General features: G+C 34.8%; 1 protein-coding gene across 2 annotated transcripts in view; it reads right to left on the bottom strand.

Moving 5' to 3' along the window:
* The window catches only part of Iqub (IQ motif and ubiquitin domain containing), a 76489-nt gene that overhangs the window by 49200 nt on the left and 13538 nt on the right, over positions 1-13751 (bottom strand). For both annotated transcript variants that reach the window (XM_078040294.1, XM_078040295.1), the window contains exons 2-6: positions 8423-8805; positions 5176-5310; positions 1526-1687; positions 1265-1437; positions 911-1066 (exon numbers count right to left, since the gene is read on the bottom strand). In XM_078040294.1, the coding sequence (XP_077896420.1) occupies positions 911-1066; positions 1265-1437; positions 1526-1687; positions 5176-5310; positions 8423-8801 (1005 nt within the window). In that variant the 5' untranslated portion in view covers positions 8802-8805. The remainder of the gene's footprint in view (positions 1-910; positions 1067-1264; positions 1438-1525; positions 1688-5175; positions 5311-8422; positions 8806-13751) is intronic.

Genomic DNA, 13751 nt, shown 5'->3' with positions numbered 1-13751 from the left:
GGGTGCTGAACTTGGAGAACTTCAGAGATAACTTCTATAGCTCTTTTAATTTCATTCCCAAGAGAACAGAATCCTGGTTCACCTTGCAATCCAGACCTTGATGTTGACCCACTTACATGCTTTAACAGTTTATCAGTTATATTCGATACATACACACCAATTTTAGACATTTGTGTGGATGTTGTATACAGCCTTCCTGTACACAGAAGATCAAGAGATTACTTTGCTTAAATTCTACCTGCATTTCAATTTCCCCTGAAATCTCACAACTCTATCTTTTCCCTTGTTGGGCAAATATTAATTTAGATTAAAAACAAAAACTCATCAGGCTGGAGTAACTGGGACTGATAAACCAGGTTCAAAGCTTTCCCTGCAGTGAGTGGTCTCCCTCAGGATGATGACTCCACAGACTTGATTTTTTTTGTATTCCAGGTCTGTCTCTCAAAATAATGCTAGGAGGTAGATCCAACTATATGCTCTCTATAAGAGATCAAATAGGTTGAAAGTTAAAAGGTGAAAAAAGATGAATTGTATAAGTGATACCAGTTAGAGTGGCTAACTCTCTTGTGCACTCTTGTTCTATTGAGTTTCAAATAGTCTGGCAAGCTCCCTACATGATTCTACTGTGACAAGGACGGGTTAAGGCCAAGGGACAGAAGTGTTGAGGAAGCTAATAATGGCCAAAGGTACCTGAGAGTCCCTAAAGACAAGGGAAGGGTTAGGAGCACTTAGGGTCTGGGTTGCTTATACAGAGGGATACTGGAGATAGGTCTGCATTGACTATCCATGAAACATGACCCATACACATATGGGTTCTTACTCAGGCTGGTGTGGCTTAGGAAAACACACACAGAACAACTGGATTTATATATTTAATTTTTAGTATTTATTCACAATGAAATTATCTTACCGCATTGAATCTTCGAGCATGGTATTTTGCTGCTGAAAAATAATCCCCTGGTTTTAACAGTTTATCAGTTATATTTGATACATACACACCAATTTTAGACATTTGTGTGGATGTTGTATTTGTAGTTTGTTGGAGCTTTTTTCTCTGAGAAACTGTCTAAAGTAAAAACAAAACATTTAGGTAAATATACATACTTAAACATACTATAAACACTGACTGTGAAAATACACACATACAACAGAGAGAATATTTTTCTACTCAGTCCAGTAAATTTTGCTTTTACTATCTTAATTGCCACATAATAAATGAGGAGAATTTGAGAAAGTCATATAGTATACAACAATTGTTGATTACCTGGGTGTCCCTGGAAAATGTTTTTTTTCCCCCTCGGATATATTTAGGTACAGTTTGGGTTCCAGCATTGTGATATTCTATTCCTGTTATTTTATGCTTAAATCCACCAAGAAATGGCTTATGAAAATCAGACTTTATAATCTCAACAGTTACCACCTGGTACTGATTAATGCCTAAGGAGATAAAAACCAAGACTGAATGGAAGTTCAGTTACAAAGAAAGACTAACATAGTTTATCTGAAAGACAATCAAATAACTCACCAATTTGTACAGTGACAGTTAGGATTTGAGAGACATCATTTAATCCCTCTATCCTTTTGATCGGATATTGATCTGGATTTGTAGAAAAGAGTTCCAGTTGTATAATTTCCTGTGGCTTAACTCCATGTTGTATTAAAGTCTCATTATTTTTAAAAATTATTCCTGAAAAATTTTAAGAAGTTTTATGACAAAAATGGCTATTTTTGTTGTTGTTTTAGTTATGAAATAAAATTATATATGAATAGATAGTGTATAACATGAATTTCTTATATATGTATACATTGTGAAATGACTAAATCAAACTAATATAAGTATTACCTCACATAATTTTTTAATTGTATGGTGAGAACACTTAAAGTTTATTCCCTTAGAAATTTTCAAGTATACAGTGTATGGTTATTAACTATGTAGTCACCATGATGTACAACAGTCTCTAGAAATGGCTAATCATATGTACTCATTTTAAGGTGATGGAAAATATCCCAGGTGCTTGTAGGAACACATATCACTTAATCACTAAATATAGTATGAATGTTTTCCATCTCTTGCTGTAATAATAGTACAGAAAATACCATAACAGCGACTATAGTTCATAATAACCTACTATATATTTTATGCAAATTAAAAGAGAAGAGCTTAAAGTCTTTGAATACAAAGTAATGATAAAAAAATGGAAACATTCATTATCCTGATTTGATTAGTACACAATGTGTGCATTTTGAAGCATCACATTGTTTCTCATAAATATGTATAATTTTTACTTATTAGCCAAAACAATTTTAATCTTTAAGGAAAAATAAATGTTGCCTGATTTGATCATTATACATTGTATACACGTATTAAATTATCACACTGTACCCCATAAATATGTATAATTAAAATAATAATTAATAAAAAATAAAAATCAAATTCTACAATAGGAAGGATTATAGCAGCATTCCTGTTCTGAAATTCAGCATTATAAATAAAACTACAATTCTCATGTCTTCAGATATATAAATATAATAATCATGAAACTCTATAGACATTTAAAAATAAAAGCATTCTATAGCATGAGCAGAACCACATACTATAAACACTGACTGTGAAAATTCACATATATTATATGTAAATATTACACATATCCATTCCAAGGGAAGCATAATTATTTTAATATCCATTTCACCCTCTGGTGTTTATAAATATAGACTCGGAATTCTAAATAATCCCTTCCTGTCTCTCCTACCATAGTCAGAAACACACATAAATTAACGCCAAAGTGGAGACTAGACTCACTTTTGTACTGAAAAAAAGTGAACTTTGCTTTATTTTTGTTGTCATGGTTGTACTACTTTATCTTCTTCCCTCTCTCTATTCCACCCTGCCATTGGTGTATTTAAAAAATTAACTGATCACATTTCTCTGTTTCACGGCATATGAAGATGCAATAATGTTATGTTACTGGCTGCTGATTTGTCTCATGGAATCTTCATTGATGGAATCTATCAATCTTCAAATGTATGGTCTTCCTCAATTACAATTTTGAACTTGAACATAACAAAAGCTATACCCACAAATATATCAGACAGCACAAAACTACTTTGGCTATATTTGAGAAAACACACTCAAAGATTTGTGAATTTCAATTTCACATCCTACATTCTTAATTTTTAAAATTAACTTGAATGTCATATGGGCTTTGTTGAATAATAGCCCCAAATTTGTCCACATCATATTACCTTTATAGCAAAAGTGACTTTGCAGATTTGATTAAGGATTTTAAGATGCAGCGACTATCCTGGACTATCTTATTGAGCCCTAAATGTACTTATGTGTGCCCTTGTATAAAAAGAAAAAAAAAGATTTGGCTACAGAGGAAAAGACAAGACAGTATGACCAAAGCAAAGAGAGAGCTGCATCTGCTATTCTGTGGCTCTGAATATGCAAGGAAGCCAATGAACCAACGAATCCAAGAGATGCAACTCTAGAAGCCGGAAAGGCAAGGAGGTGGATTCTCCCCTAGGGCTTCCAGAGGGAGAAAGGCCAACTGAAACATCAACTTTATCCTAATGAGACTGATTTAAGATTTCTGGCCCCCAGAAGTGTAAGAGAAACACATGTGCTGCTTTAAGCCACTAAGTTTGTGATTCATTGTTACAACAGACCTAGAAAACTGATACAGGTTCCTAGAGCTCTGGTTTTTCCTCCATTTATTTCTTTAGAGAGTGCAGTCCCATCAAATTTGAGCTCCAGTTCCAGTCCTGGGAGAAATCATCTATCTTAGAGGATGGCTGGCATCAAATGGAGCTGTTCTATAATTGCTGCTAACATAAACCTATTACTCAGTGATAATATCTGGTACTTACAAAGAAGAAAGGTGAAGAGGGCAGGGATCCCTGAGTACCACTGGCAATCTACTACAGTCACAAAGTGCTCTCTCAACTTTACCTTTGAGTTAATGCCCAGCAATTGCTACTTCCCTCTTTGGAGTTATACCTCCAATTTCAGTTCAGATTCTGCTACTTATCTGTCATGTGATTTTATAAAAAAAAAAAAAAAAAGTTCCCTGAGTTTCAGTTTCCTTCTCTCAGAGAAAGAGTTAATAATATTACCTACATCAAAGGGTTGCTGTGTGGATTAAATGATAATGTAGTCAAAATATTTTGCAGACATACTAACACATAGTAAGGGTTCAAAAAATAAACTAATCATGATGATCATTATTATTATTATGACTAACAATTATTTAAACTTTAGCCTTGTTTCCTTGGTCAGGCTTTAAATGTGCTATTTGCACAAATCTTACTTTTGGAGTATATTCACTATAAATTGATTTTTTAAAAAATGATTTTGAAACTTCTTTTTTCTCTGCAAACATTGTGTAGCATCTTTATAAGTCAATACCAAGACTTTTAAAACTAAAATATTAGAATTTGTTCAGACACATTGTAAAAAAAAACATTTTTTTGCTAGGTTAGTCTGGTTCTCTATCACAGTTACAAAGACTATGTCCAATCATGATCAATCATGATTCAAGACTAATATAACTTCAATGGGGCTTCTCAATATCATCCACAAAATATAAACAAACCAGACATCACAGGAATGACCTTAACATATACAATATTCAGAAACCATTTTCAGTCTTCTTGTTCTATACATTATCCTTATCTTATTTCTTCAATCTCAGCTCCTCCCATCCCACATACAAAATCTACTTCCAGCCACTCAAAATGTCTTATCACTTCCTAAAAGCTCCAGTTTTTCTCATCTCTTTGGGACTTAGCACAAATATCATCACCTTTATAAATTGAAACATTCCATAATCTCCCAGATTTCTTCCTTCCTATTCTCATAGCTCTTTGTGCAGATTTCCAATAAAGCATTTGTATGTTATATGGAAACTCTTGCATGAAATTCTCCCCCTTACTAGTCTGTAAGCAATTTGAGAACAGGAATCGTGTTTCATGTTTCTCTGTTATCCTTCACTATCAGCAAAATAGAATCAAATGTCTTTAATAAAAAGGAATTAAATGAATAAATACATAACCACAAGTTAATGCTAAAATAGTAAATATGTAGATATTTAGTTTAAAAAAAATCAAAGGTCTTGACTGTTTACATACTAAAACTGGAGAAATCTTAATAAGTTTATGAACCTTCAAACTTACCTTTGTAACTTATCTGCAGTACAGAAGGTGGGATATGTAACAAGTGTGAAAAGTGATCCTTGAGGTGTTTAAAAATAGTGTCAACTTTAAAAGGCATTATAATTTCCTGGCCCACAGGAATAAGTACAACTCTTACTAAAGATAAAAAGAGAAAATAAATAAGCATCGTCAAATACAGCAAGGGTCAGTAACCTACACTCCACAAAAGAATTATGGGCTGACTTTTAACTGTGTGAAACACAGGTTATTTCTGCTATATTTCCCCACCACACCACAATGATATCTAAAGAGAAATGACCAAACTGAGCTACAACCTTAGGTTTTGAAAATTAATCCATAATCTCAAAATTTTTCATCAATGTTCACCATCTATATTATGACTTAAGTACAGAAAGTAGCTCTAAAAATCAAGCATTTTTGTCTAGTGAGTATAAGAGACCTTGAAATAGAAAAGTTGTCTCAGAACCTGGAAATAGAAAGGTTGTCTCAGAACCTGGAAATGCATTTTAACTCCCCATTATAACTACTTTTCACAAAACTTTACATTGTGTGGCTCACACTCCACCCTACAAAATAGGAAATCAAGATGCTTATGTGTTGAGTAAGACAAGGTGGCACATGCCTGTAATTCCAGTGATTTGGGAGGCTGAGGTAGGAGGATTGCAATTTCAATGTTAGCCTCAGCAGTTTAGTAAGGCTCTAAGCAACTCAATGAAACCCTGTCTCTAAATAAAATATTAAAAAGGGTTGGGTATGTTGCCCAGTCGTTAAGCAACCTTGGATTCAATCCCAGGAGCAAAAAAAAAAAAAAAAGAAAAGAAAAGAGGGCTGAGGTTGTGGCTCAGTAACAGAGCACTTGCCTCTCTTATGTGAGGCATTGGGTTCGATCCTCAGCACCATATAAAAATAAACAAAATAAAGATATTGTGCCCATATATAACTAAAAAGTTTTTTAGAGATGCTTTTGTCTTAAAAATTAAAAACTTATCATAAATGATAATCTGTTCACAAATTATATGGAATAGGTATACTATAAATTATTTTACCTTTATAGACTTTAACTTTTTGTTTCAGTCAGCTATTTTGCCACTGTGACTAAAAAACTAAACTAGAATACTTGTGGAGGAAGAAAAGTTTATTTAGGGGCTCACAGTTTCAGAGGTCTTAGTCCTTAGAAGGCCAGCTCCATTCCTTAGGGCTTGAAGTGAGGTAACATCATGGAGGAAAAGTGTGGCAGAGGGAAGCAGCTTACATGATGATCAGGAGGCAGAGAGAGAGAGACTCCACTCGCCAAATACAAATATATACACCCCAAAGCCATGCCCCCAATTCCCATCTCCTCCAGCCATATCCTACCACTTCAGTTACCACTCAGTTAATCCCTATCAGGGGATCAATTCACTAATTGGGTTAAGATTCTCAAAACCCAATCATCTCTCTTCTGAACATTCTTGCATTGTCTCACACATGAGCTCTGGGGTGACATTTCACATCCAAATCATAACATTTTTAATAGAAAGGATGCAATAAGTAATCATATTATGGGTCAAAAAGCTTATATATTTCTAGATGCCAGACAAGACAGTTTTCAAAAAGCTGAGACATTTATCAACACTCTCATGGGAAAAAAAATCTAACTAGGCATTAGTCATATTAAGTTTCTTTAAACTTATTAAAAATTGTTCTCACAGTTCTCTATGAACAAAAGAAACACTTTCAGATACCAAACAGAAATTAACAGAAGGTTATTTTGTTTCTTGGTACAAAAAGCTATGGAATTGCCTTGCATAGCTATAAACCAGATTTTTCTAGTTTCTTAATGTGTTTAAAATTTTAATGATTTTGTGTTTAATGTGTTTAAAATTTTTAATTAATTTAAAATTTAAGAAATTTTAATTAATGATTAATGTTTTTAATTAATGATTAAGTGGATTCTTAAGTTTTGGAATGGGAGGTATATTGAGGGAAGCTTGATAAGTACAGGGTCAAAACAACTTTTTATTTTAAAAACTCACCATGTTTTTAAGTTACAATATTAGGGAATTATAGAAACACCAAAAATGGAACCCAAATTTACACTAAATAATGAAATTGAGAGATACTCAGTTCTATTGTGTATTGTATAACATACCACACAGGGTTAAACAACCCACTGTAGTCAAAACTTACATTTTACCAGCCAAACTGCTATTGCTATTATCATTATTAAATGACAACCCATGTTCTCCATCCTATGAGTGGAAACTCTCAAAACACATGAACAAGGAAAGAAAAGGCAGTCAGTAAATGGTTTTCCGTGTAACTAACTTATTACTTCTCCCTTTCTCTATTATTAATAATATTATAATGAGGCCAGGCATGGTGGTGCACGCCTGTAATCCCAGTGGCTCAGGAGGCTGAGTTAGGAGGATCACAAGTTCAAAGGCAGTCTCAGCAACAGCGAGGCACTTAGCAACTCAGTAAGACCCTGTCTCTAAATAAAATACAAAATAGGGCTGGCAATGTGGCTCTGTGGTTGAGTGTCCCTGAGTTCAATCCCCAGTACACACACACACACACACACACACACACACACACACACACACACATCTCAAATAATGAACGCTGCTTTAGGGCTTTAAAATTGACCTAAAATGAGAGACATTGATTTTTCCAAGGCTAAATATATGGTTAACTCTAAGCAGACTATAAAAATATGTAAAAGCAGCATAATACAAGGAATGAACAAAGAATATGAAACTAGGGAATCGGGTTTCTAGCTATGTAAAGCAATTCCAAGTTGGCATGCAAAAGAACTGTAATTGTACTCAATAATTTTTCTACCATTTCCCAAGTTCCCTAAACATTTTAAACTTATTTATTTGAATAAATAAGTAAATGTGAATTTAAAATTTAGTGATATTGCAGAACAGAAAAAAGTTTTCACATAGCAGGTACTGTGGTGCATTCCTGTAATCCCAACAACTCAGAGGCTGAGGCAGGAGGAAATAAAAAATAAAATGGAGTGGGAATGTAGCTCAGCGAAAAGCATGCCAGGGTTCCATCCCTAGTATCAAGAAAGAAGAAAAGGGAAGCTTTCACACGTTTTTCAGTGGTGCAACTATGGAAATTTGGTGGTCATGGGAAAGGAAAACTAGCAGCAAATAGAAAATAGGTATTCAAACAAAAATAAACAAAAAATTAACAAGGAAAAGCAACTCTTCATTGAAATGCAGAAATAAAGTATGCTGTCTTCTTTTGGAAATACCTGTTGCTGAAGATTCTCTCACTGATGTTTGCAAAGACTCCTTCATAGCCTTTATTTTATTCAGAAATGCCAGAGTTTCCTCATTTGAATCCTGTTGGGTGAACTCCACGTTGGGCTGCGGTGAATACCCTGAAACAGGCAAGGATTTTCTGGGAGACACAGCCTCTTCCAGGCGTCTTCTTTCCTCGTTCAGTTCAAGGCTTAAAATGCTGATGTCACTTTGCTCACTGAGTTCTAGTTCAGATTCATGCTCTTCACTTACATCTAACTCTGAACGTTCTTCTGAGGGTGCTGGAATATTGACAGTGTCAATAACCTCCTCATATTCTTCTGGCTTAACCGTATTTTCAATATTAAACTCTTCCTCTTGATCAGACATTTTCCTATATCAAGAAAAATTAACACATTTACTATATATGTAAGAGTTTCTCCACCAAATATCAAACTCATTGCTAACATAGAGTTCATACTAACATGGTGTTCATGGCTGGGTGCGGTTGGGCACGCTAGGCTGACACAGGAGGATCAGGAATTCAAAACAGCCTTAGCAAAAGCAAGGCCCTAAGCAACCCAGGGAGGTCCTGTCTCTAAATAAAATACAAAATAGGGTAGGGGATTTGGCTCAGTGGTAGAGCGCTTCCCTACCATGTGTGAGGCACTGGGTTTCATCCCTGGCACCACAAAAAAAAAAAAAAAAAAAAAAAAAAAAATTTAAATAAATAAAATAAAGGTACTGTGTCCATCTACAACTAAAAAAATCTTAAAAATAAAATGGTGCTCATTTTTTTTTTTTAATGTTGATCATTTTCTTGATGCCTGGCATTGGCCTAAAAACCTTGGTGAATTTTTACTTCAAAAACACTGCAGAAATTTTTTTTTAAATTATCACAAAATAATCTCAAAACAATTTTAAGTAATATTCTGTAACAAGTATGTTGAAAATATACTCTAAAATATCTTGCCATCTCTTCTTTTTCCAATAAAGAGTTCCCAGAGGCGGGGGAAAAAAACGACTTTTTGAACTACTTTTTTTTTCTGAATATAAAACTGATATGAGATTTATGCTTCTGGCTTACAAATGATTAGATGCTTCAAGGAACCTGGCAGCTCCAGAGCCACTGTATCCCACAGAGAATACACCCTGCATTAGCTCTGCTCTCACAAATCGTAGCAGAAACAAACATCTTGACCAATCTAGACTGAGTTTGGAGTTGATTCCATCCAGAGTTACAGTAACTAAGAGCCTGGTTGTGGGAAACAGCGTGACAGTATCTAAAAGCATAGGCCAAATGAGTTGAGAGAATTCCAGAACCTGACTGCCAAAAGGAGAAGTTGGACAAGGAGCCAATATAGGAGGAGCCTACCTATAGAGGCTGGCAGCAAGGAGTGGAGATCACAAGTGCCCTGAGGCTGCATTTCTTTTTCTTTTTCTTTTTTTTTTTTTATTGGTTGTTCAAAACATTACAAAGCTCATGATATATCATCTTTCATACATTTGACTCAATTGGGTTATGAACTCCCATTTTTACCCCAAATACAAATTGCAGAATCACATCGGTTACACACTCACATTTTTACATAATGGTATATTAGTGACTGTTGTATTCTGCTGCCTTTCCTATCCCCTACTATCCCCCCTCCCCTCCCTTCCCATCTTCCCTCTCTACCTCATCTGCTGTTGTTCAATTCTCTTCCTTGTTTCCCCCCCACTTTCCCCTCACAACCTCTTCTATGTAATTTTGTGTAACATTGAGGGTCTCCTACCATTTCCATATGCTTTCCCTTCTCTCTCCCTTTCTCTCCCCCCACTCCTCTTTGTTTAATGTTCATCTTTTCCTCCTGCTCTTCCTCCCTGTTCTGTTCTTAGTTGCTCTCTTTATATCAAAGAAGACATTTGACATTTGTTTTTTAAGGACTGGCTAGCTTCGCTTAGCTGCATTTCTATGGCAACAGCTGGGGGAAAATTAAACCTAGGAACCTTAGGGAGGTAGGAAAGATCTCTCTGGGGCTTCCATTTGAGCACAGATGTTTATGGAGGAAAAAAAAATCACCCTTAGTCATTGGAGATATCTGGCTACTAGAGGACAATTTTTTTGAGCTGGAACATCTGAAAAATAAATAATCATTGAACTCAAAAAATAAGTTATAAAGTATTAGAGAAAGTTGAAGAGAGAGTTAGCAAACTGGAAGATAAGATTTTATATCAAATACTGCAAAGAGATAAGGATATGAAAATAGGAGTGATTGTTATGGTTTGGATGTGAGGTGTCCCTGAAAACCTCATTCGTGAGACAATGCAAGAAGGTTTGGAGGAGAAATGATTAGGTTATGGCCTTAACCTAATCAGTGAATTAATCCCTGATGGGATGAACTGAGTGGTAACTGGAAGCAGGTGAGGTATGGCTGAAGGAAGTGGTTCCTTGGGGTATGGCTATGGGGTATATATTTTGTATCTGGAGAGTGGAGACCTCTCTCTCTCTCTCTCTCTCTCTCTCTCTCTCTCTCTCTCTCTCTCTCTCTGTGCTTTCTAATCATCACGTGAGCTGCTTCCCTCTGCCACATTCTTCCTCCATGGTGTCCTGCCTCACCTTAAGCCCTGAGGAATGGAGCCAGCCTTCTAAGGACTAAGACCTCTAAAACTGTCAGCCCTCACATAAACTTTTCCTCCTCTACAACTGTTCTAGCCAGATCATTTAGTCACAGCAGTGAAAAAGCTGACTAAAACTATGATTAAGAGCATGGAGAAGAGAAAAAGAAAGTCAAGCACATATGTTTTTGCTAAGCATACATTTTTCAGAGATCTGAGAATAGTTTTGTATTGTTATAACAAAACAACCAAACAATAAAGAATATGCAACAGGGCTGGGGTTATGGCTCAGAAGTACAGCACTTGCCTAGCATGCTTGAGGCACTGGGTTCGATCTTCAGCACCACATAAAGTAAAATAAAAAATAAAAATAAAAAAGTATGCAACAGAGACTTCATATGCCCCATGAAGCCTAAAAATGCCCTGTTGAGCCCTTTACAGAAAAAGTTTGTCAGCCCCTGTTCTGGAACATGTCAAATTAGTTTTCTCATTAGAATGAGAAAACAGAATAATGGAAAAGAAATGTTTTAAAAGAAAATGACTGGGAATTTTTCACAAGTGATAGAAAGTATGAACCCACAGATTCATTTAGTACAACATAAATCTATACCTAATGTACCATGTACATTTTAAGAAATAAAAGAATACCAAAGATGAAGATAAGGTCCTGAAAACAAACAGTTGTTTAAAAAAAATGTACATACACACACACACATCACTTTAAATCATTTTAATTTGCTGATATTAATACTAAGAAAAGTAAAATGACTGCAAACTTCTCATTGGAAAAACAGGAGCAAAGGCAAAAAGTGTAATAATTTAAAAAACATAATAATCAACATAGAATTATGCATGTGGAATAATTATTTTTGAAGAAAGAAAATGAAAACATTTACAAATAAGTTACCACTAGGAACTTACTGGCTCTAGAGTAATTTTTCCAAGCATATACTTGGAAAGAGAAAATATTTCCAAGAGAAATTGTTTTCCAAGTACAAGAAGGAAAGGTGAAGATATAAAACCATAAAGATGTAGATAAATACAAACAAATACCTTCAACATAAAATAATAGTAGGGAATTAGAATAGTAGATAATAATATGCAATTGGAAAGGGAAAATCAGATTGTGCTCAATCCCTCTACTGTTTAAAAAATTTCACTATGTACTTGAGATTTAGCTATGTATACTGGTTAAGTTATATATGTGTAGCTAAATCTAAAATATAATAAATAAAAGAACAAAAATAAACTTCTGAAATTTCAAAACAACAAAGGGATGGGAGGCAGTGGAATGAGGAAAAAAATGAAAGGAATATCAAGAAAAAAATTCAAGAAATTTCCTTAGGTTCTCAGCCACTGAACAATCCTTATATATGTATACCAAGGAAATATACAAGGATGATTAAGAGACTATCATGAACAATTATATATTAACAAACTGAATAACCTAGAACTAATGGGTAAACTGCTAGAAACATACAACCTAACAAGACTTAATTATGAAGAAATAATGATTAAGGAGAGTGAATCAGCAATCAAAACATCTCTCAACAAAGAAAAGCAGAATTCTTCCACCAAACATTTAAAGAACTAATATTAATCTTTCTCAAACTTTTTCAGCAAAACTCATTTTATGGGCCAACATTATACTGACAGCAAAGCCAGACAAGGACATTACAAGAAAAGATAACAGGAGCCGGGCAGAGTGGCACACGCCTGTAATCCTAGCGGCTCCGCAGTTTGAGTCAGTTTGTGGATCTCGAGTTCAAATCCAGCCTCAGCAATTTAGCGAGGTGCTAAGAAACTCAGTGAGACCCTGCCTCTAAATAAAATACAAAAAAGGGCTCGAGGTGTGGCTCCGTGGTTGAGTGGCCCTGGATTCAATCCTCAGTATGAAAAAAAAATCCCTATGAACATAGATACAAAAATCCTCAGCAAACAACATATTGAGCATACTTAAACCAATAATCCAAAATTGAAATCTGAAATATGACTAAACTTAAAACTCAAAACATTTTTTTTCTCTGATTTAGGAGAATTTCAGATTTGGAGATTAAGGTAAAGGCTACTTATTGATAAAGCCCACGCAAATACCCACCTATCTAGAAAAACTCTGTAATTTCAAACACTTTCAGTCTCAGGAATTTGGGGAAAGGAATACTCAGTCTGTACCAGCAAACTGAATTTTAACAGCATATTAAAAGGAACATTCACCATGATCAAGAGGGATTTATTTCTGGAAGGCAAGGATGGTTCAACAAATCTAAATATAACATGCATTTATTAACATATAACAGAATGAAGGACAGAAACCATACGATCATCTCAACAAATGCCTAAGAGACATTTGACAGAATTTAACATCTTTTTATGATAAAAATTCTCAATAAATTAGCCACAGAATGAATGTATTTCAACAAAATAAAAGCCACATGCATAAAGCCCACAGCTAACATAACTCATGGTGAAGACCTGAAACCTTTCCCTCTGAGATCAGGAACACTATAAGGATACCCATTTCTGCTACCTCTGTCAACATGGTACTAGTTTTAGAGCAGTTAGCCAAGAAGTCAAACAAAACAAAAGGCATCCAAATAGGGAAAAGAAGTAGTGAAGTGTTTTGTGTTTGCTTAGCATATGGGTTCAATCTCTAGCACTGCTAAATAAATAAATAAATAATAGATAGATAGATAGATAGATGATAGATCTGCCAAACCTTTGTCCCAGGGCAGGATACTGTAG

This window comes from Ictidomys tridecemlineatus, chromosome 2 (genome assembly GCF_052094955.1).
Source record: "Ictidomys tridecemlineatus isolate mIctTri1 chromosome 2, mIctTri1.hap1, whole genome shotgun sequence".
NCBI lineage: Eukaryota > Metazoa > Chordata > Mammalia > Rodentia > Sciuridae > Ictidomys > Ictidomys tridecemlineatus.
Note: the sequence above shows the minus strand (reverse complement) of the source record. Positions and strands in the feature narration are given on the sequence as shown.